We start from the raw sequence: 23,944 nt of genomic DNA, 5'->3' as shown, positions 1-23,944 counted from the left end.
TTCACATAGAGAGAGAACTGAACTTCGCCTCTCTCCCCCTTCTCACAGTATCTTGCTGTATCAGGGGCGCTCACAGGGAGTGACCGGACCTCGGGGCACGAGTCCCGTGGATCCGTGGTCACCCTGACGGGCAGCTCGGGTCTGCTCGTCGCCGGCGAGGTCATCTCAGTAGGCGCACACACTGCTGAGGGATCCTCGTTCAACTTTTGTTCGTTTCAAACAAAAGGCCTATTTATTTATTACTTTTTGTTTCTTGATAAATTAAAACATTTTGATAAGAGATAATTTTGAATAAATTAAATAAAAAATTATTTTTAATTAAAAAAAATAAAAAATAAAAATATATTTTTTTATTGATTAAAAATTAAAAATTAAGAAAGCGTGCGGGGGCACCGCACGCTTCAATATGTAGTGGGGTCTTTAAAACAACATCTGTGCCGGCATTGCAGGTAGAAATGGGGGAAATGCCATTGGAATTGAGAAGAATACAGATCATGATGATATATTGGGTCAGTTTACAAGGACATAACAACCATCCAACAATAAGTGCAATTGAGCCATGCTGGGAACATGACAAAAAGGCCAACAAAGAGCTTTGTTTGGGTTGTTCAGAAGAAGGCTAGTGAATTAGGTTATAGGAGTTATTCTCCAGCTGTGGTCCAGCTATTCCTCTTTGGTTACTGCCACAGCCTGGAATTGATCTTGGCCTCCTTCAACTGATGAGAGATGAACGTGGGGGAAACTGTAAGATCTTCAAGTCATACATCAGTTACCACAATTAAATACAGATTTATGGATCTAAAGACCCTAAAACTGGTAGAACAGCAGCAGCAGCAGTAATCCCAGAATTCCATTTGGAGTGTGGGAAGAGACTCAGTGATGATTTATCTGTGTTTACATGTGAGATGATGGCCATAGAGTTATTGCGTTACAGTGGGTAGAGGATGTCAGGCCAGAGAGAGAGGTGATTGCATCAGACTCATGTGCAGTGCTAACGAGTTTGACATTTTGCCACTCCAGAAGCAGAGAGGATTTACTGTTTGAAATACTACAATCATTTTTAAGAATCCATCAAATGTGGATAGCGGTTCATTTAGTGTGGGTCCATGTTGGAGTCGATGGCAATGAGAAGGTGGATAAAGCAGCAAAAAGGGCTTTGAAGAGTGGGAGAAATAATGTTAATGTAAATATAAGTAAGTCAGAAGCTAAAGTGGTGATTAAGGGACAAATCAAAAAGATATGTCAGAACGAATGTAATAAAGGGAGTAAAGGAAGATATCTGTTTAAAAATAAACCATTGGTTGGGAGGGCAGGATCTAGTGGACGAACTAGAAAAGAGGAGATGATTATGACAAGACTAAGGAATGGCCATACTGGTCTGAACAGTTCCCTCTGTTATTTGAAAGCATAATAATGGAAAGTGTAAATTTTGTGAAGAAGAAACCGTGGACCATGTTTTATTGTCCTGTCAGAGGTACGAGTCAGCGAGAGAAGTTTTGAAAAAAGGTCTAAGAGAGATTGGAGAGGAAAGCTTTAGTGACAAATGTTGGAAACTTTTTCTGGAATATTTAGAGTCAACAACACTAATGAATAGAATTTGAGAAAGAAATGTATTATTATTTATTTTTTCTATTTTATTATTTCATTTTTTCTATATGTATAAATATATATATATATATATATATAATTTATTTACACACATATGTATATGTATGTGTGTGTATATATGTATATGTATTTCTTTTCGTTTGGTTGTCGTATTAGAGTCCTTAGTCCACACTCCAGATTAGTGGGAGGCGGTAATGCACCCGAAAGCTGTTTGCCAACCGCCAAAAAAAAGCAAAAGAAGAAGAAGAAGAAGCAGGCGGCTGAAAACGGTCCGACTTGAACGCAGTTTTTTGTCAACGCCCCTTTCTACGTCCGCCTGCTCTCGTCTGCTTTCCAGGCGAGGCGCAGTTAAACTCGAACGAGCCTAATGTGTCTCTACCTTCAGTACGTTCAAGCTGCTGTTATGCAACCCTCCACCTCCCCATCTCCGCCCAATCTTCGCAGATTCATCAGCTTCATCAACTCATCATCCTATCAACCTCATCAGCCACCACCAGTGTCTGGACTCCACGGGGGGATTTATATTGTTGCCGCTCAGGGCAATCACAACTCGATCACAAATCTCCTCGTTGAGTTCAAACGTCAAATAATTTCTGTGTAACTCATTAACGCAGCATCTGTCATAATAAATGGTAACTACTAATCATCCACTTGTCTCTCCTGATTGAAATAGGGGCTGAATCTGATTGGCTAAAAGCTCTCTTTAAAACAAGCTGTGCTGGAAGCAGCGCTGCAGGCTGGAAGCAGAGCAACAGAGGAAGACAGGAGCTGTGCAATGAGAAAACAAGCTAATGGGAAAAATAATTAGAATACATGTAGTGTATTTGTGAAAAATTATTCAATTATAAAATAGCTATAACTTTGTGATTCTGTTTAGGCCAGCAGAGAAGGCTTAGCTGGCCCTGACGACCCACCACTGGTGTAATGTAATGTAATGTAATAGTATAAGTAGCCCATTACATAGATGTTTATACTAAGGGGTTAAAGGGTACAATCTCAGGTCGTTCTCCGTTGCTCTCTAAGATAAGATCAAATATGACATCTAGCTACTTACAAATATCAGACCAGGTCCTACACATCGAATGGTTAGTGTAAGAAGAAACAGCAGCAGCTGTGTAGAGATATCCACCACAGACAGGCAGCAGCTGTGCTGGTGGCTTGGTTTACAGAGTTCCTCTGCAAAAGCTGAAAACAGGGTCAGAGGTCATGGCTGAGGATGGAACAGTTGCTGGTCATAATGAAACTTTCGTCTCTCCTGGTCAAAGTATAACTACACAGCTGTTTTATGGTACTGCTGAACTTTCACCTTATTGGAAGTCTAAAACGGCCTGTCCTATATCTATGGTATGGATGACGATTAGGCCTTTTAAAAAATCCAAGTATAATTCTATGACATCATTGTTATATCAGAGCAGCAATGCTGCAGCACTGACCTCGAATGAAGAACACGAATGCTTGTTTTAAATGAGTCACTGGGAAACAGCAGACACTGCCAATATTTGCATGCAGCGCAAAATAGGATGATGTAATATTGCACAAGGAAGAGTACAGCAGCCAGCTAGCCTCTTGGCAGAAAGTGGCCTGGGAGACTTGCTGTCCTCTTTCCCAATGATATGCTTTCCTGGGGACTCCCCTTGCTACCTCCCCAAGGTATTGGAGGGCGCCTCAAAGGAAGTGTGGGATACGGAAGCGTTTTATCCCCTAAGTATAGGCAGCAAAGCAACCAAACAAAAATCTGTGAACCTCATCTATGTTTCTGTTGCTATAGTGTCATTATCTTTGAAGGCTTCATTATTGTTTCTGTAAGCATAGAGCAACTAACCAAAAAACTCCTTCTCCAAGAAGGAATTGTCTTGTTCAGTTGTCTTTTGGCAAACTCCAGGCTTTTTTGTTTTTCTCTTTCTTAGAATAACCAGAACCATATAATCTCCATTTATTGATTTGCGACAGATGGTGCAAGTTGAAATGTTTGTAAGTTGTGTTTGAAGGTCAGCTTGAATCTGTTTTGCAGTTGTCCAAGCTCCTTTCTCCACCATTCCAACAATCCTTTGTTGCTGTCTTTGGTCAACTTTTCTCCGAAGTCATCTTCTTGAAAACATTACGCATGGTGGACACCGGAACAGCAGGTTCTCTGGAGATGGACTTGTAGCCTTGAGATTGATCATGTTTAGCTTCATCCTTCTGTCTGATCTCCTGACAATCCTCTACTTTTTTCACTTCTCCATGCTCTGCGTGGTACACGCAGTGACACAAGACAGCAGAACAAACTAAACTGGTTGACTGATTATTAGATTCCACAAGTAAGTTCAAGGTGAATCCCCTGCTTGAAACATCTAAAAAATAGTGCCTACAATATTGTTCGGGCCATTTTTGGATTTGTGTGGAATAAGCTACTCCGTGTTCTTTTCAGCTTTTTTTGTAAACTAAAAAGAAGCATATACCAAAAGATGTTTTTATTTCACAATTTTCATGAAGAAATGGTGTTATTTTAAAACAATGAAAATACATTTGGCTTATCAACACCACCTCACACCATCTCCAGTTACTCAATGAGGGGAAATCCCTGCAGTGTCATGTGCTGTCCCATGACCTGGCCTTTGTACCTCTGGTTATGTACTGGTGGGGCTTCACTCTGAATACCTAATAAAGTCACTCTAAGCAACACTTCACTTTAATTATATCGCTAATTATATCGCTTAGTAACACACACTCACCAGGTTGTACAGTATTGAAAAAATATTTAATGCTTTAGAGAGCAGGCAGAACAAATAAATATGACTTACATATAAAATATGTTAAGGCAGAGGGCAGATATGCAACTATGTCCCTGGTACAATAGAGTCATCAGTAGCTCACATCTGACGGTGTAACTCTTACTTTCATAGCTTGATCATGAATTCACTCATACACAACATCTCACGTCTCTATTGTACCTCTACATTAGGTTTATGCCACAACAGTACACATCATTCAAAATCTAACTCAAATACAGCATTTGAATTATGAAAATAAAAACATTCAGTAAAAAACTCACAATTCATTTAAAGAAGGATCTTTGTCTTATTGGTTGTTTTTCAGTGAGATCTGTCCATAAGGAACGTTAAAAAGGTGACTGGGTCAACCCCAAACCTGTATGAGCGCAGATGTATCTCATTAGCTGGGAGTGCTGCAGAGGATGAAGCTACTGATCATGGAGGTCAAAGAGTGTTTCACATTTTGGTTCGGTGAGACAGTACACTTCCATTTTCTATTCACTCAAATGTTAAATTTATAAACTCTTCAAAAAAATACCACGAGGTACACTTCTTTCTCTATGCTATGCACTGTATTGTAAGTAACAGCTTTTTTTAAGCAATGCATAGAATATCAATAATTCCATAGTGTTCTTTCTGTCCCTAAAAACAGATTTTTAAAATTTTATTCAGAGACTGTTCCGTCTTCAGGCTCTGGAGGTGCATCGAGCATCTTGAACATATCATCGATTACCTGCCACAGACAGCTCTCCAGAGGAAAGTCATTGTCCACCAGGTTGACCAGGAAGTAGTTGTCGTGGATGTACTTGATGATCATGCGTGAAGGAGACTCATCTTCGTACAGCTTGGCCCACTGCTCGATCCACAAGGCGAAGGCCTCGTCCTGAGGGAAACATGGGGACAGGTTTGACGAAGGGGACATCTGGTAGGCCGGTCAGAGGACATCGACTACACCTAAAACTACTGGTGTCAAACACAACGTGCTTCTGATAACATTTTGTTAAGGCCAGTATTTTCATCAGTGTGAGCAGGGAATTCAACCTGACCAGAATATCTCAAACCCCTCAACACCTCAAATTGCTCAGAGGAGTCCTAAACTGAGTTAAACTACAAGACATTTTATTAGGGCTCGAGCAACCGACAACGTCGGGCCAGCGAAGGCCCTATTGAAATGCTAATGCACATAGTACATCGGGCGCTGTTGAAGAAAATCATCATGTAATTTAGGATTGAACTGAACACATTTAGTTCATAAAAACATTCTTAGGAAGAGATTAAGGCACGCCAGACAAATTGTAATCTATCACTCCAATGTGTGTCCAAACATTTCCCGTACACGAATCGTGTGTTCTGCCAAAAGGTTATCTTGATCCAAACAAAGTCACGAGAGCATGACATAGTGAAGAGCCCAGAGGTGCTCTGTTTGTGGTTCAACCCACTGGTTTGATTGGTGGAAACTGACTTAAATGGGGTGAATAAATGGGGGTGAATTTTGACTATAAAAGTAATCTGTGAAAAGTAATACATCGGATTTGTTTGGATTTGCTGAACTCCTATGTTGGCGTGTGCTTATTTAAACACTTCCCGTTGGGTTGCAACTTCAGTTCGCCGTCTCTTCTCGTCATTTTGCCACAACAGCGCATATTTGGGGGACTTGCCATACTCAAAAACTCACCAAATTTTGCACATTTGTTAGGTCTGGTGAATATAGCCATCGGATATATGTTGCATATCTGTGTGTAAAAAAAATGGCTCTCTAGCGCCCCCTACCAGTTGAACCGGCGACGCCCTCGGCCAGTATGTCCGATTTACTTAAAATTGGACACATGTCCAAATCCGCTAGATCGACAAAAAAGCCTCTCAGACCCCTAAGCTCCGCCTTCATAGATTTTCTGCCATTTTGAATTTTGTGAAAAACACATTTTTGCGAACTCCCCCTACACGCTTGGTCCGATTGCTACCAAATTTGCTGTAGATCACTAATGCATTTAGGCCATCTAATGTTATCAAAAACCTTTTGATATCTTTTTGCGTTTACAAGATATTGACCAATAAACTTATTTGGGTCGTGGCTTACATATCAATACACATAACTTCTCAACCATTTGTCCTAAAATCACCAAATTTACAGCATATATGCACATCGCATCCAGTAATATACCCTGACATTTTCATTCCATTCAAGAAAAATTATTCAATTATAAAATAGCTATAACTTTGTGATTCTGTTTAGGCCAGCAGAGACGGCCCGCCACTGCGTTTTTATGAATAATATGAATGGCTCGTGCTCTAGCGCTGCAGTGTTGCTGGATTGATTTGTTGCTTTGTTGTCATATAAATATATGTGACTGGTTCTTGTGAGTTTGTTCTTGTCATTGTGTTAATTACATTGATTTGGACTATATGCATTATCCGTTAATTACGAAGCATCCCGTCATGCGCAGGGTTAGGGTCCGGACAATTGAATCTGTTCGGGCTGTTTTCTTTTTACAAAGCATGAATGATGGTCTGGAGAAATGGGGATTATGTGGCGATTGCTTTAGCCCTGTCTGAATCAGTAGGAACAGCTAAACGCTGCGGGGAGAGTTCGTAGATGGTGTGCCGCTGTTGCTTCCCCGCTAAGCTAGGTTAGCTTAGCCTCCCTGAAGTGCGGGGCCTCAGCTGTTTTTTGTTATTGTTCCAGGTTCAAAAGGTCACAGCCCGTTGTCTGTTACGTGAGCGCAGTCCACCGAAAACAATATATTTCCCACAATTTAAGCTTCTGCATTTTCCAAATGCACAAGTATTATTCAAACGTATTGTTCGGTTCATAAGCCTCGTACCGAACGGTTTAATACGAATACGTGTAGTTACACCCCTAGAAACAAATAACCGTAGCTTGCACGTCATAATGAGCTTATTAGGAGATGGCTCAAGTGTAGTAGGACAGCTCAGAAGGCCCAGGTATAAAATGCACAGCCCGCCACTGATGTGTTGGTACTGGATTCTCTGGGTTGTGAAGTAGAGAACTCCCCCTGGGCTTACTTCAGGCACGCTCGCACCGAGCCAAGGATGTAGTCAAAATGCCTTTATTAGCTCAGGGCAGGGGTGGCAAACGTTTCAGGTTGTGGCCCATATATACAGAAAAACATAAGGAGTCACTGGCCAAACAATAGTGAATGTAGTTTTCAGCCAGTTACACTGCAAGAAAATCTGTGTTTGTCTACCAGAAAACACCATGTGACAGAAAATAAATTTTCCATCAACATATCTTCGCAGCACCACTAAACTGTTTGACATTACAGTTTATTGGTGTGCCCACGTATTACAAAAAGTATATCTGGATCTGCTGCTTTTCCATGGTCTAAGTTCCTACATTAAATACTAGATGTTATGTGTAGATCTGTAATTCAGTAAAGTTAAAACAGCCAGAAATCGCCAAATATTGCATTCTGTTCATGGTCTTAAAAGATTACGACACAAATGTAACTGTAAGATGTAAATCTGTCTAGTATTAGGATATGACAAACAGAAATGGTAAGAAATTGGTTTCTGTGCCAGACATCGTTTCACTAAATTTAGTCGACATGCAGTGTTTTAACTAGGATGTGCAATGTGCGGTGCTCAGGCCATATTCTAGTTTATTTTAAAAAAGCTGGTTGCCGTTCTCCTGCAGTACGTTTTAACTAGATAAACTAACAGACTAAATTATAAGTGAACTAATAACTTAACTAATAAGGCATTTAAACTACATTCGTGGCTCGTTGTGAGTTTGCCTGAAGATGTTCATAATCTACAACTATTCCTTTAAGTCAGTGTGGTTCCACTCATTACAAAAAAGGCACACCTTCATCATTAGGATGGACACATAACATTAGAGTGATGATGGTACTTCCATCAACAGTAGAGAAAACAACCACCTTTTTTCCCTGCAAAAGCTGCAGAACATTCCTGAATCCCTGTACGTCAGCAGGACAATCACTGTCTTACCTTCCAATACATGAAGCTGTCTGGGTCCACTACAGTAGGCTGAACTATCTCCCTGCCGGGGAAGATCCCCCACGTCACCGCGTTGGGCTGCATGTCCGGGGCATTGGTCAGGTTTCGGCCCTGCACAACAAACATTCATTGGGACATATCAATAACACAAACTCACACACACACACAATGATGATGCTTTCTGGTCACACTTACGTGCACATTAACGATGTGGTAGTTGACACGGGGCTCATACTTCTTTAGTACTTTGAGGAGAGCGGTCACATTTTCACTGGAGGTGAAGAACTCCAGATAGGCCTGTTGGATTTCAAACAAGACAGCATATCAACATAGATATGCCCCCCCCATCCAGAAGGAACAAACAATAGCGAAAGTGCTCCTACCTTCTGGAAGACGTAGCCTCCTGCAGGCCCCCAGCCTGCGATGGAGTCTGCGGAGGGTTTGCCGTTGATGTTGGGCTGCGAGTTGATGGTGAGGACTCCTCGTCTGTTCACCTTCTCCAGCTCGTCCTTTAGCAGGTTGGTCTCTGGGGCCAGAGGCTCATCATTCCATGGCAAACACATCACCTAGCAGCAGTGCAAACCTTAGCCTGTGATCAACATGGTGTCCTGTCTCATTTAAAGACAGCTGATGCTACACAACTATGGGATGACATTTTGGGAAACACTGCTCTCTTTCGGAGAGTCAGATGTTCAGCAGCACATCAGTCTCATGTGTAGAGAGCTGGGGTCAGGACATGGTTAGCCTAGCTCAGCATCAAGACTGGAAGCAGAGGGAAACAGCTAGCCTTTGTCTGTCCAAAGTTGAAAAAACACACCTACCAACACATTTAAAGCTCTTTGATTAACATGTTGTATCTGTGTTTCATCTGTAAACAGACAGAAATGTAATAGGAGGGAGTCACATGCCAAAACTATTTCTCAATGAACAGCAGTCGGTGCAGAGACTGCTGTATCCGGCAACCTGGGCTGTAGCTGGAGACACTGAACACAAGTAGTAGGTGGAGGGATAAGTTGCTGTTCATCAAGGAATAGTTCCAGCATGCAACTTCCCCTAAAATCCGAAATTGTTGTTTCAGAGGTGTTGTTAGGTGTATTTTTATAATGCGTTTTTGTTAAACCTTAGTGCTGCGTTCGACACCATTGACCATCACATCCTGTTACAGAGACTAGAACATTTGATTGGCATTAAGGAACCGCTCTTAGCTGGTTTAAGTCCTATTTATCAGATCGATCTCAGTTTGTAAAAGATGAAGCCTCTATGAACACCAAAGTTAGTCATGGAGTTCCACAAGGTTCTGTGCTTGGACCAATCTTATTCACCTTATATATCCTTCCTTTAGGCAATATTATCAGAAAACACTATAAACTTTCATTGTTATGTAGATGATACTCAATTATATATATCAAACCAGATGAAACCAACCAGCTCACTAAACTTCAAACCTGGATGACCTGCAACTTCCTGATATGAAGACAAAATTGAAGTTATTCGATTAGGCCCAGAACACCTCCGAAATAAATTATCTAATAATATAGTTTCTCTAGAAGGCATTGCTCTGGCATCCAGCAGTGCCGTAAAGAATCTCGGAGTTATCTTTGATCAGGATTTGTCTTTTAACTCCCAGATAAAACAAATTTCTAGGACTGCCTTTTTTCACCTACGTAATATTTCAAAAATCAGGCACATCCTGTCTCAAAGCGATCAGAAAAATTATTTTATGCATTTATTACTTCTAGACTAGATTACTACAATTCATTATTATCAGGGGCTATAGCTGGGGCTGGCTCAGGTTTACAGCTGGGGCTGGCTCGGGTTTACAGCTGGGGCTGGCTCGGGTTTACAGCTGGGGCTGGCTCGGGTTTACAGCTGGGGCTGGCTCGGGTTTACAGCTGGGGCTGGCTTGGGTTTACAGCTGGGGCTGGCTCGGGTTTACAGCTGGGGCTGGCTGGGGTTTATAGCTGGGGCTGGCTCAGGTTTGCCTTGGACCAGCCCCTAGATAAGCTGCTTTAGGCCTAGACTGTCGGAGGACTTCATAGGATACACTGAGCTCCTCTTTCCTTCTGTATAAATTCATGTTCCATTAATGCTCATTCGCTTCTTCCTCAGATTCTTTGTGCTTTCGCTCCTCGCAGGTTTCCATGGATCGTGGTCTTATCTGGACCACGGTCTTGCCTCCTGCCATGGCCCAGCTGACACCCACTGCTAATATCACTATTAGTCGTAGTCACATTACTGTTACCAATACCATTACTGTTTTTATTATCAATATTATTGTACTATATCCACCACTGCTGTTATTATTAGTAATCGTAATGTTTCCATCATTATTATACTTACTACTCTCTTTATATGAATAATTCATGTCATAAGCATTGAATGTGTTGTAACTCTGTTGTGTTGTTCATTCTGTACACATGACATCTAACACACTTCTGTCCATCCTGATAGAGGGATCCCCCCTCTGTTGCTCTCTCTAAGGTCTCTTACTCTTTTCTCCCTGTTAAAGGTTTTTTTTGGGGAGTTTTTCCGATTCTGATGTGAGGGTCCTGGGACAGAGGATGTTGTATGTGTACAGATTGTAAAGCCCTCAGAGGCAAATTTGTGATTTTGGGCTCTACAAAATGAATTGAATTGAAAGTTTGTTTCTTCACTTTTCTGCTCCTGTTCTCTGGTTACAATCATCAGGGAGAAACTTAAACTGGTGCTGTGGACGGATACTGTGGGGCTCTCCAGCTCCTTCAGGGCTATCTGTGGTCTCTTTGTTGCCTCTCTGATAAATGTGAGTATTGGTCCTCTCTTGGCAGCTTTGTCATGGTGTCATATTCTTAAAATTTTATAATAATAAATTAGATGGTGCTCTGTTCCATCATCTGACAACAAAGGGGTGAGTAAATATGCATGCTCCACTTTTTAAATGTTTTGATCTTTTAAAAACAAGATTTTTTCTTATTTATTTACTTTTCACACCAAGTGTGACTACTTTGTGAAGGTCGATTATATAAAATACAAAAAAATCTATTTTAATTCTAAGTTGCAACAAATTGGAAAATGTTCACTAAGATGAATTTTTTGATATAATTTAAAGTTGAATCTGCTTAACCAATCGTAGCACTGATCGTGGTTTTGCATCTCTACTGCTTTAAAAGCACACTGTTTAACATAACTTTATCCAGGATTAGCTTATCAAACTGTGTTCCTAGAGCCAAATGAGTTGGATGAGAATTAACAGGATATTAATGTCTCAATCTCTATCATCATACCACCAAACAACATCTGTATGTTTTCCTTGTCTTTCAGGTCTCACTAAAATCCACATTCAGACTAACTTAGACTAAGTAACAAGGACACAGCAGAACAACAGATGTCATCAATGCTCCCTCTGAGGAATGTTAGAAGTCATGGGCAGAGCAAGCTGTTCTACCTTGTGTCCGTTGCTGTTTGGTTGGGCCGTGATGTAGCAGGTAAAGACCTCATAGACGCTCTCTTCATTCATCAGCTCATCGCCCCACATTTGCAGCAGAGCATCTTTGGATGACTTGCTCTTTAAGTAGAACAGGTAGTAGTCATTTAACTCGCCAAAGGCTGGAGACGAGGAATTTCCCCTGAAGACATCAACGACAGGACACCTTTTAGTCGTTTGACAGTAGGCTTCATCATTCTTCACTAGCACATAAACCACATTAACAAGGAGATAGAATCTTTTGAGTTCATGTGTATTGTACCATCTGCCGTTGGGGAACTCGTCCCAGTCCTGGGTCCTGTAGATGTAGCTCTTGGGCCTGGATGCCCAGAAGATGGGTCGGACATCTTCTACCTTCCGTTTGGGATGAGCACTCACTGCCCAGGGAAGAGGCCGCCTGGCAGAGAACACAAGCTCTGAAACACTGGACCACTTTGAATCAAGGCAAACAAGGAGCTGCTCAGGCTCTTTGAGATATCTGGCTTCACTCATCCTAACACTGTTGATCCTGGATGACTTTCCAATTGAACTATGAGAGAGGCGGGGTTCAGGATACAGAGAGCAGCACATCTGATGGAATATGATGAAATTATTGATTTCAAGTTAATTTACTGTTATTATATTGTTAAACTGGTGCCCAATATGACCAGTGATGTGATCGAAAAGGGTTAAAAAGTCATCTGGACTTTAACATTAATACTGTAGGTGAACATAGGCTACTATGAAAAGGCGTTAATTATCTACCTGCTGTAGGTCTCATGTTTTATAACCAGAGTGGAACACTGATAGAACCGTAAACATTGACAGCATCTCCAGTGCAACAGATCACCATGCAAAGTCTTTCTACTGGTTTGTCATGACATCACTCTGCTCTGTTGTACTGGTAGTATTTTGTCGATACTAGGACCCTGCAGGAAATATGACCCTTTTCTAGTTTTCACCGATAGGAAATGCCAAGAATCACTTCCTTTCTTAAAACTCCCCGACTACCTCGGACTGTAGCTCAAAGCACCAGTGTGCTGTAAGCAGGCGGAGGGGTGACTGACCTGGGGTCCTCTATCCAAAGGCCGAGCTGTCGGAGAACCTCCATGATGGCGACCTCTCGATTCAGCGTGTAGAAGTGGAGGCCTGGTACCTTGCCGCTGTCCAGCAGCACGCGGCACATCTCCACCGCCTGCTGGACTCCGTAGCTACGGATAGCAGCGTCGTTATCTTTGATGGGCTCGATGACTCTGGTGATCTCCTCTGGTATCTCCAGTTTCGACAACTTGACGAGCTGACGCAGAGACTGGTAACCCTGGAGAGGAACAGAGCGAGGACCATTTGGGGTTCCAGCGAGAAAGTTTAGCGAAGAGAGTGTTGTAGAATGCACTTTTCAGAAACGAATATAATGAATGTTACACACGTTATATACCCAGTTAAAGAAGAGATTCTGGGTAACAATATCCTGCAAGCCTTTTTACACACTCCAAACACAATTCTACACAACTAATATAATCAACTAGAAGATGTACCACAATATCACATATTTTTCGCCATGACTCGGCGAGCTACGCACTCCGGACAAAGCTACGAACACAAAGGTAAAGGCTAACACGGACAACCAATACATCAGAAAGCACGAGAATTCGACAGATTCCAGAGATATCTTCAGAATTTCTCTCTGTGAAACCATTACAGAGCTATGAGCAAACAAGCACCAGAACCACAAACCGCTTTATCAATAATAATCATAAATGCTTCTCACCGTGAGCTGATTTTCGTGAAGAGAACTGATAAATTCACGGTTATTTCCATTCAAATATGTGTTTGACGTATATCCTGTTTGTCATTGAACTGTTTCCTTGAAGAAAGTGGGGTCAATCTAACTTAGGGGAGCTGGGGGAAAGGATTTGACTCTTGGCGTATCGGATTTTACTCTTCGCGAGGGACGGCGCGGTTTTGATTCTGACTGTCAATCAATACCACGTTGTCCCGGCTCAATTCTATAGACTCTGACTCGAAGGAGGGTTCATTCACTGAAATCGACCAATGGGCTGCTGAGCTAGGTCCCCATAGACACAGAGAAACTGCAGTCAGACGAGACAGCTCCATGGATCACAGACACAAAATGGGCCCAGAGAGGATTCTGGCTCTCAAAATGAAGCCAAACTGCTGTATTTGGATAGATTCAACACTATTAGTGATAAAACAAGTGAAATATATAGTTATATAGTATAGAAAATTACAATGGAACAGCTGGTTCCAAAATGACAATTTCATGACCTTGCCTGACCTCTCTGTACTAAAACCTCTCTAATTTTGTTCTACTTCACTTTATCAAAGCTGAGAGACTGTTCACATGTTGTGCTGTGATTTGGGAGAGTTTTAAACTTTTGTTAGCATCATTCAAAAGAGATATTCATGCTTTCAGTGCTTTTATTTTCTGGCGAACCTGAAACTTTTCAATTTGAGCTGTGTGCCATCTTCATTTACTCTTAACCAGTAACATATACACTGATATTTACACATCTGAACAAATCTCACAAGTGTTACCTTTATTATAATATCAAAATTATTGAAATACACCTTGTAGTTGCAGAAATACACTCTTTTTAGTATATGGGCATGCAATTTTTAAGCAGAGGCCTAAAAATAGGGCTAGGGTTAGAAAGGTTGAAGTCCAGCTTTATGCCAGTGGATGGTCTGTTTGAAATTATTTGATAATGGAGAGCAACAACGCTTTTCTTTAAGGGTACACATACAGAGGTTGGCTGGAGGTAAGAATTTGGCCTCACTGCATCTTCAATCTATGGAGTCTTTGAGACTTTTTTTCAGGTTTGTGGTGAGCACTTTTTTAGTTGTTTACTTCATTGTAATAAATATATTTAATGAACTGTCATCCACTGTGTCCATTCCCGTACTTATCATGACCTAGGAGCCGGGTTATGACAAGTTGGGGGTTAGGCAGATGCCATGGCACTGTCCTCTGGGGTAAAACCTTCAGGTTGCACACAGGAAATGATGTCGGGCTACCCAGATATCTGAGAGTTTTTGAGATAAGCTCATATAAAGCCAGCAAATTCATCAGTTGACAACTACTCTGAATCAATCCCTGGGAAGTTTAATAACAAGTAGAAAGGCAAAGTAGAGGACAACTAAACAAAGTCCTACAGCAGCAGCACAGGGAACTCTTTGAAATGAGGCTATTGGCAACACTTTATCAATGTTCCCCTGCTTTCTCTCAAACATAGCCCTATTCAGCCTGTCCTCAATCACAACACTTTTACATGATAAGCTGCCGTAATGAATCTCCCTATTGTTATTTACCCGACTGTTAACGTATTAGCAACTGTACAATCTTCTAGATTTAACGTATTAGCAACTGTACAATCTTCTAGATTTAGTCTGCCAATGTTCCTCTATCACTCTTCATATTTTACCTAATTACTGAAGCTGAGCAACACATTTGATCCTCACAGTATATTAATGTGTGTGTGAGACAGAGAACTAAAAGGAAATTTGAGTTATGAGAAAAATGTTGAACAATCCTTGATCTTTAATTGGCCAAACTCTGCTTGCACAAACAAAGGGAGTGATGACCAAAACAACAAAGAGAAGACGGAGTCATGCTAAACAGGATGGACATGCTTTTCTCAGTAGGACTCTTCTCAGTATTCTCAGTATTGTTTATGTTCAGCAGCAATGAGAACAGTATTGGTGTTCCTGGAAGCAGCAGTGACTCACCTGAATGGGGAAGATTCCAGGTAGGATGGGACAGGTGATACCAATCGCCCTGCAGTCATCCAGGAACTTGAGGAAAGTGTCTGCCCTGAAGAACAGCTGGGAGATGATGAAGTCTGCTCCGGCGTCCACCTTCTCCTTCAGGTGTCGGAGATCCTCCTCATAGCTCTCTGCCTCTGGGTGGCCTGTGGGGTAGCCTGGACATACAGACAGATCGAAATCACTGACTGACGCTTCAAATGGAGTTCCACTTAAACTACCCTCCACTGATCTGGAGGCTGAGAACATACCAGCAACACAGATGTCAAAGTAGTCCTCGAACTCTGATCGGATATGTTTAACAAGGTCGGTGGCGTAGTTGAAGCCTTCCTCCTCTTCCTCCCAGCCTGCTCCCACTGGGTCTGTGGAAAGGTCAGAATACCACATTAGGAGGATCTCCAAGGCTATTCTCTAACGAATCAGCAGGACAGGGAAATATAAAGCCTAATCTATGTAAAGTACTTTGTTTAGTTATGCCAGCTGTCAAAAGCGGCCCATTGACCTCTGCTAAAACACTGGAAGCACAACGCAAAGTAAAATTTAAAAGTGCACTAAAAAAATGAAGCAGTAGCCTGCCTTCTACAGTAGGGGTGGGAATCACCAGAGATCCCGCGATACGATATTATCACGATACTGCGATATTCTGAGTATTGCGATACCATAGGCCTATATTGCGATTTATTACTTTTTTCAACTTCGAATTATGTCCCCAAAGGAAAACTGTGTCAACATGTTTTATCTAATAAGATAAAGTTTTCAGTCTGTTCATCTCACTTCAATCATTTTTATTGCAGCAAAATAGGATTGTCAAGCAGACAGACTGACCAACAATGTCATAAATGTTGCATGAACCCGACAAACTGAATGTATTACTACATAGTCCAACTTAACTAAATGCAAACGTGTGGACTCAGTATATGAACTATAACTTATATAAGTAGGATATAAGAGTTATATAACTCAGTATAACTTGCCTCCTCCGCGAATCGCCACCTTATCGTGGTGGAGGAGTTTGAGTGGCTCAGTGATCCTGGGAGCTATGTTGTCCGGGGCATTAGCCCCTGGTAGGGTCTCCCAAGGCAAACAGGTTTCAGGGGAGAGCCCAGACTAAGAGCGGTTCAAAACGACCCTAATGATAAGCAGCCCACGGACTATAGTCACCTCGCCCGGACCAGGGAAACCGGGGCACCCTCCCGGAGCCAGACCCAGGAGGGGAGCTCGTAGGCGAGCGTCTGGTGGCCGGGCCTTTGCCCATGGGGCCCGGTCGGGCTCAGCCTGAATAAACACCATGGAGCAGCCACCCTGTGGACCCACCACCCGCAGGGACACGCATCGGGGTCGGGTGCTATGCAGACCGGGCGGTGGGTCGGGCGGGAGGCCCGGGCATGCCGATCGCCGGCGACATAGACTAGCTCTAGGGACGTGGAACGTCACCTCGCTAGCGGGGAAAGAGCCGGAGCTGGTGCAGGAGGTGGAGCGATACCAGCTAGAAATAGTTGGACTCACCTCCACACACAGCGTTGGCTCTGGAACCAAGCTGGAGAGGGGTTGGACTTTGTCCTTTTCCGGAGTTGCCCAGGGTGAGAGGCGCCGGGCGGGAGTGGGGATATTCACGAGCCCCCGGCTGAGCGCCGCTGTGTTGGAGTTCTCCCCGGAGAGCGAGAGGGTCGCCTCCATGCGCCTACGGGTTGCGGGGAGCAAGGCTCCGACTGTGGTTTGTGCTTATGCACCAAACAGCAGTTCGGAGTATCCGGCCTTCTTGGAGTCGGTGGGAGGGGTCCTGGAAAGGGCGCCGCCTACCGACTCCATAGTTCTCCTGGGGGACTTCAACGCTCACGTGGGCAATGACGGAGAAACCTGGCAGGGGGTGATTGGGAGGAACGGCTTGCCCGATCTGAACCCGAATGGTGTTTCGTTATTGGACTTCTGTGCGTGCCACGGTTTGGCCATAACGAACACCATGTTCAAACATAAGGTGGCTCATAAGTGTACCTGGTACCAGAACACCTTAGGCCGGAGATCAATGATCGACTTTGTAATCGTATCATTTGATTTGCGGCCGTATGTCTTGGACACTCGGGTGAAGAGAGGAGCAGAGCTGTCAACTGATCACCACCTGGTGGTGAGTTGGATCAGATGGCAGGGGAACCGGTTGGAAAGACCCGGTAAACCCAAACGTGTAGTGAGGGTAAACTGGGAACGTCTGGCGGAGGACCCTGTCCGGGAGGTCTTTAACTCCCACCTCCGGAAGAACTTCTCACACATCCCGAGGGAGGTTGGGGACACGGAATCCGAGTGGACCATGTTCAAAGCCTCTATTGTGGACGCGGCCGCTAGGAGCTGTGGCCGGAAGGTCATCGGTGCCTGTCGTGGCGGCAACCCGAGAACCCAGTGGTGGACACCGGAGGTGAGGGAAGCTGTCAAGCTGAAGAAGGAGACCTTCAAAGCCTGGTTGGCCCAGGGGTCTCCTGAAGCAGCTGACAGGTATCGGCAGGCCAGAAGGGCTGCAGCTGCGGTGGTCGCGAATGGGGGGGGGGGGGGGGGGGACTGCTAACCCGGACGGAGGACATCGTCGGGCGGTGGAAAGAGCACTTTGAGGAACTCCTAAACCCGACCAACATGTCCTCTGCAGAGGAGGCAGCGCCTGAGGACCTAGGGGGAGGCTCACCCATATCCCTGGCAGAGGTCGCTGAGGTAGTTAAAAAGCTCCTTGGTGGCAAGGTGCCGGGGGTGGATGAGATCCGCCCTGAGATGCTGAAGGCACTGGACATAGTTGGGCTGTCCTGGCTGACACGCCTCTTCAATGTCGCATGGGGGTCGGGATCAGTGCCCATAGAATGGCAGACCGGGGTGGTGGTTCCCATCTTCAAAAAGGGGGACCGGAGAGTGTGCTCGAATTACCGGGGTATCACACTACTCAGCCTCCCGGGGAAGGCTTATGCCAGGGTGCTGGAAAGGAGGCTCCGACCGCTTGTCGAACCTCAGATTCAAGAGGAGCAGTGCGGATTCCGTCCCGGCCGTGGAACAGTGGACCAGCTCTTTACCCTCGCAAGACTACTGGAGGGGCTCTGGGAGTTTGCCCAACCAGTCTACATGTGCTTTGTGGACTTGGAGAAGGCTTTCGACCGGGTCCCTCGGGGGGTCTTGTGGGGGGTGCTGCGGGAGTATGGGGTGCCGGACCCGTTACAACGGGCGATCCGGTCTCTGTACGACTGCAGTAGGAGCTGTGTCCGCATTCTCGGCAATAAGTCAGACACGTTCCCGGTGGGTGTTGGCCTCCGCCAGGGCTGCCCTTTGTCACCGGTCCTGTTCGTGATTTTCATGGACAGGATATCTAGGCGCAGCCTGGGGGCGGAGAACGTCAGTTTCGGGGGTCTCGGGATCGCCTCTCTGCCGAGTGTGAAGCGGCAGAGAGCAGCGGCAAATCTGAGGCCATGGTTCTCTGCCGGAAACCGGTGGATTGCTCCCTCCAGGTGGGGACGGAGTGCCTACCTCAAGCGAAGGAGTTCAAGTATCTCGGGGTCTTGTTCACGAGTGAGGGTAAGATGGAGCGGGAGATCGACAGACGGATCGGTGCAGCTGCAGCAGTAAAGCAGGCGCTGCACCGGACCGTCTTGGTGAAGAGGGAGCTGAGCCGGAAGGCAAAGCTCTCAATTTACCACTCGGTCTACGTTCCTACCCTCACCTATGGTCACGAACTCTGGGTCGTGACCGAAAGGACAAGGTCGCGGCTACAAGCGGCCGAAATGAGCTTCCTCCGTAGGGTGGCCGGGCTCAGCCTTAGAGATAGGGTAAGGAGCTCGGTCATCAGGAGGGAGCTTGGAGTCGAGCCGCTACTCCTTCGCGTCGAAAGGAGTCAGCTGAGGTGGTTCGGGCATCTAATTAGGATGCCTCCTGGACGCCTCCCACTGGAGGTTTTCCAGGCACGTCCAACTGGGAAGAGACCCCGGGGAAGACCCAGAACACACTGGAGAGATTACATCTCCCAGCTGGCCTGGGAACGCCTCGGGATCCCCCAGAATGAGCTGGAACATGTTGCCGGTGAGAGGGAGGTCTGGGTCGGCCTGCTTGACCTGCTGTCACCGCGACCCGACCCCGGATAAGCAGTGGAAAATGGATGGATGGATGGAGTATAACTTGCGATGCGTGGACGTCAAGGGCAGAGAGACAGTTATGCGCTGCACTCTCCCCATGAGCCTGGCTACTGTTGGCAGATTTAACCCCGTTGTGAGGCCAGATGTGTCTATCTTTGTTTTGACCAACTTCCTACCAATCACGCTGACCCGGGACCTTTCCTGACCTCACCAGAAAACAACTCAGCACCATCTAGTGGACTGAAAGAAAAGCAATTGATTTGATTTTTCTAGTAATTATTATTTTTTTTAAATAGTTTATATAATAAAAGATCGATAATTGGCGTCCGTGTATCGATACAATATCACCACGCAAAATATCGCGATACTATGCTGTACCGATTTTTTTCCCCCACCCCTATTCTACAGTACGTTTCTACACCACACTCTTCAGGCAAAGCTACCGTTCCTCTCCTCTTCACTGAGAAGGGCTGGCAGAAGCAAGTGAGCTACTCTGTTGTGAACGGAAACCGGAAGAAACAATGGAGCAAACAACTCCCTGTTCATAGCACAACCCCTCCTGAAAATCAGAATGTAAACACACGCCATCTCTCCTACCTCCCCTTAGTGCCATGATGTTCTTGAGGCCCAGGTGCTTAGCTTTGGCCAGGTAGCCAGTGATCTTCTCTTTGGTCTGGTTGCAGCAGGTCAAGTGGAGGATGCTCTCCAGGCCACAATAATTGACCGCTGTGCTGGCAATCATCATAGAGGAGGTTTCCTTGTCTGAGCCCGGGTCCCCTGCTGGATGCCAGGTGATGTCAATGAACAGGGGCCCCCCGGTGCCCATACGGTCGAATCTGAAGAAAAATGACAAAACAATTGTTCAGATGTCTTTTTTCTTAAGTGGTAAGTGACAATGTGATGTTGCTGAACAATGAGAGTGATGATTGTAATTGTTTGTTTTGTGTGTTGTAACGGTTTGCGTGTATGTTGGTTGAAACAGTGTATTGCGGCTCTCTTGGGGAAAAATCATTTTTAAATCTCAACGGGACCCACCTGGTTATATAAAGGTTTATTTAAAAAAAATATATAACAATGGGCTACTGTAACATACAAGCTAACTAGCTATTTAAAATGTTGCTGCAAGGATTACAAAAATCCTCTTGGAGCTACTGGTCTACCAGTGTTGAACTAGACTACCAGAGTATGTGGAGTTTGTGCCAATACCACGTTATTCATTAAAAGCCTGACAACTTTTCACCAAATCCTTTAACCATGTCCTTTGGTTCAGCTTTTTTATGAGCTTTGCTGGTTCTAACACAATCATGTTTCCTATTGAAGCATTTTCCATTCAAGTCAGGGCTCAACAATGAGGACTGTCCAGTTGACCGGGGCAACAAAAATGCCACGTCGGGCTACTACATCTAGCAACTTACTTGCCTGATGGAGTTTAGTTCCGTTTAATTCTTTTTTTTTTACCACTTCAGGTTACTTAAATAGATCAAACGTGACAAGTAACTTTGGAAACTGCTGATAGACACAACGAAAAATCACTCGTAGTCCATTTCTAACACAAACACATGACAAACTAAAACTGTAGGACATTCCTGTAGTGCATTATTTAAATTTGCATTATAAGTAATGTCAATTTGAGCAAGTAGATTTTGCAAGTGACAAAAAAAGCATGAACGTTGAACTGTGCAGGTAAAGGTTGATTTCACATGCCTTGAGATGAGGTTGACAGCTCCACTGGCTGTGCGGGGAGGAAAGAACTCCAGCGAGAACCAGCGGTCTCCGGACTCCATCCTCCTCCGCATCTTGTCCCGCAGCCTGTCGGAGCGGTCTGCGTCCAGCACCGGCGTGGAGCACCGGGAGCTCTCCTTGGAGCTCTCCCCGCTGTTGCTGGCCCCGCTGGAGTCGCTCTTGCATGACTGCAAACTCCCGTCCGCTCGCTGAACCTGGTTCACCATGATGGCAAATTATACTGCGAAGAAAATAATACACAAAACAACCCTTTCCGTCAATAAGTTGAGATCGTCAGCTATAACGTTACTTAGACAACATGAGAGCAACCCTTTTTGCTTTGGTTTTTGTACATGGGAACGAAGGTAAAACCGACAGCCTATTCAAAATTGTGTCAAATATTGTTGACTAGATTTTGTTGACAAAGTACCATCTCATACAACGTGATGAAAAAGTTAAACAATTCACAATAAGTTCGTAACTTGACAGATTAGGGTGCAAATTCAAATTTAAGTGAACTTCTTAACCCCCCCCCCCCCCAATATCCTACCGTAACGATCACTTCACAACAAGCATTAGCTTGAAACTGGCTGATCCCTGGACAGATATTTGGGGAAACTTTAGGCCCCACAAAGTGCCACCGAGTGCCACGAGCCGCTCTTTTTATACCCATGTCTAACACACATGCGCGCGCACAGACACATTCAAAGTATGGTAGTAAACTTATTTAGAGCCTGCTAGTTCTCTTGGCTGAGCACGGCTAACGTTAGCTACGTGCCCCACGAGCGATGTTAACCCATTGGGCGAAAGACACACAGAAGTAAGTCAGGCTACGTTGTGCCGCACCGAGCCTGAAGCTAAACCCAGTTACGTTCTGTTTATGCTGGGACGAAAAGGCAAACAGTGCATCTCCCACCTCCACCTGCCGCGGTTGTCTTGCCGGTGTTGTGTTAAAGTCTGTTCCTCTCACAGAGCGTCTGCCACCCAATACTGAGCATTAGCTGGGGCAGCGTGGGAAACCCCAAAAAACCGAGAGCTCCCTCGTACCCGAAGCAGTGATGCCGTGTGGTGGGCGTCGACGACACCGTGCTGCATTTACACCCGCCGTTTCTTCTCCAGCACGGATGAAAGCAACGCAGTTCTCTCCTCGTGTGGGTTCGTGAAAACGTTGTAAAGACGATTTTTGTATCATTTTTTAATGAAACTGACCCGGACTCTAAAAATGAAACACTCGATCGTGCATATGACACATGTCTCACTAAATAACATAGGCCTAGAGAAACGTCACGCAGCAGTATGAGCGTCTGAATTTAGTTGAGTTGATTGAAATGAATGCACATTCTTGTCAATGTTGAATCTTAATATTAAAGTTAAAAGTAAACTTTAGTTTTTCATAAGAATAATGGTTTATCGGGTTTCCCCACGGGCAACACATTTAGCATGGAATATTCATTTTTTTAAGGGAATTAAAATACGATATGCACAATTACAAAATCAGCTCGTTAACTAATTAAATGGCTTTCTTTGCAATATCAATGGGGTAATAATTTACCATATATGCATGCACGCATGCATTTTAAGAGTATGGGATGTGTTTATGATAGAATAAAGGCTTGTGCGAAAATTACACGCAGGTTTGACTCTTTTGAACAATCTTCCGCCTTTGGCGTCACATGAAACTGTAGGAGCTCATGATGCATTTAGATGGCATAGGAAATATAAACGTTCAAACCTAGAAATTATATTATCAACAAATATTTAGAATCAAATGTTAGGACACAACGACTTCTTATTTGCTATATAACGTCCTGTCCGATCTACTGCCCGCTAAATGTGTTTTTCCAGGTTCTTCCACCCATTTGATCTTTCAAACTTAGACAAACTTTGCGGTTTAACAATACAACCTGAACGCAGCATGACACAACAGAGAAGATGGCGTGTTGTGGAAACTGTTTTTGTTGCCAATGTTGCTGCAGAGAAGGGGAGACACGGACGCCTGAGGAGCTGGTAAAGACATATATTATAATCGGTCAAAACGAGGATCTCTTGATTCTTTTATGATCCGATATTTTCCCTCAGAATTCCTCCTGAGTTCTGCACGGTGCCCTCCTCTGGCTTGCTTGCTCCACCCTGCTGCTCAGAGACTGTTCTGGTGTTGTGTAGCTTTTGCAAACTACATTGACCTTAAGTCCATTCAGGATGTAACTGACACCTATGCTGTAACAGGCATTAGTCCTCCTTACACTGTAACTTTGTCTCATGGGGATACTGTTTCCCTCATGCTAATGGGGAGAAAGCCCTTGGACCACACTCCATTTATTGTTTAATAAAGCTTCCTTACCCTCCCTAACACCATTTAGTCCTTTTGTGGCTTATCAGAATACCTGCTTCAGTTCGGCATGCATGTTACATGCAACTCTTTAGTATGACAACCCCGTTATACCGATAGTCACCTTCATCCTACTCGGTGGAGTAATGCTTGGGAGATCGGTTATCAATCGGAACCAGTTATCTGTAGACCATATCATGTCTTGAAGCTAAGCGAGTTTACTCTCTGTCAGGTG

General features: G+C 44.3%; 2 protein-coding genes across 5 annotated transcripts in view; one reads left to right on the top strand and one right to left on the bottom strand.

The window, feature by feature from the left end:
- Window positions 1-4,326: 4,326 nt before the first annotated feature.
- On the bottom strand, window positions 4,327-22,779 carry mthfr (methylenetetrahydrofolate reductase (NAD(P)H)). Of its 3 annotated transcripts, none has more exons than XM_076081747.1 (12): window positions 22,428-22,779; window positions 21,363-21,621; window positions 20,256-20,494; window positions 15,816-15,926; window positions 15,529-15,722; window positions 12,849-13,099; window positions 12,065-12,199; window positions 11,764-11,944; window positions 8,723-8,905; window positions 8,535-8,636; window positions 8,331-8,450; window positions 4,327-5,244 (listed from the first exon to the last, which is right to left on the bottom strand). In XM_076081747.1, exons 2-12 carry the CDS (start codon window positions 21,605-21,607, stop codon window positions 5,026-5,028), a joined length of 1,980 nt encoding a protein of 659 aa, XP_075937862.1. In that variant the 5' UTR covers window positions 21,608-21,621; window positions 22,428-22,779; the 3' UTR covers window positions 4,327-5,025. The 3 variants fall into 3 exon arrangements, with proteins under 3 accessions (XP_075937862.1, XP_075937860.1, XP_075937861.1); XM_076081745.1 differs by having other exon boundaries at window positions 22,297-22,437; XM_076081746.1 differs by lacking the exon at window positions 22,428-22,779 and adding an exon at window positions 21,931-22,278.
- Window positions 22,457-23,944, top strand: part of clcn6 (chloride channel 6) — a 19,907-nt gene continuing 18,419 nt past the window's right edge. The window contains exon 1 of one of the 2 annotated variants that reach the window (XM_076081742.1): window positions 22,457-22,535. Coding sequence is in view for 1 of the 2 variants with exons in the window: in XM_076081741.1 (XP_075937856.1) it covers window positions 23,313-23,387 (75 nt within the window). In the remaining variant the exon portion in view is untranslated. Of the gene's footprint in view, window positions 22,536-22,555; window positions 23,388-23,944 lie in introns of those variants that run through there. The other variant, XM_076081741.1, reaches the window with a different exon arrangement.

The sequence above is a fragment of the Anarhichas minor genome, unplaced genomic scaffold (assembly GCF_050575085.1).
Source record: "Anarhichas minor isolate MPS153535 unplaced genomic scaffold, ASM5057508v1 ptg000086l, whole genome shotgun sequence".
Lineage (NCBI taxonomy): Eukaryota > Metazoa > Chordata > Actinopteri > Perciformes > Anarhichadidae > Anarhichas > Anarhichas minor.
This window is presented reverse-complemented; position numbering and strand designations above follow the sequence as displayed.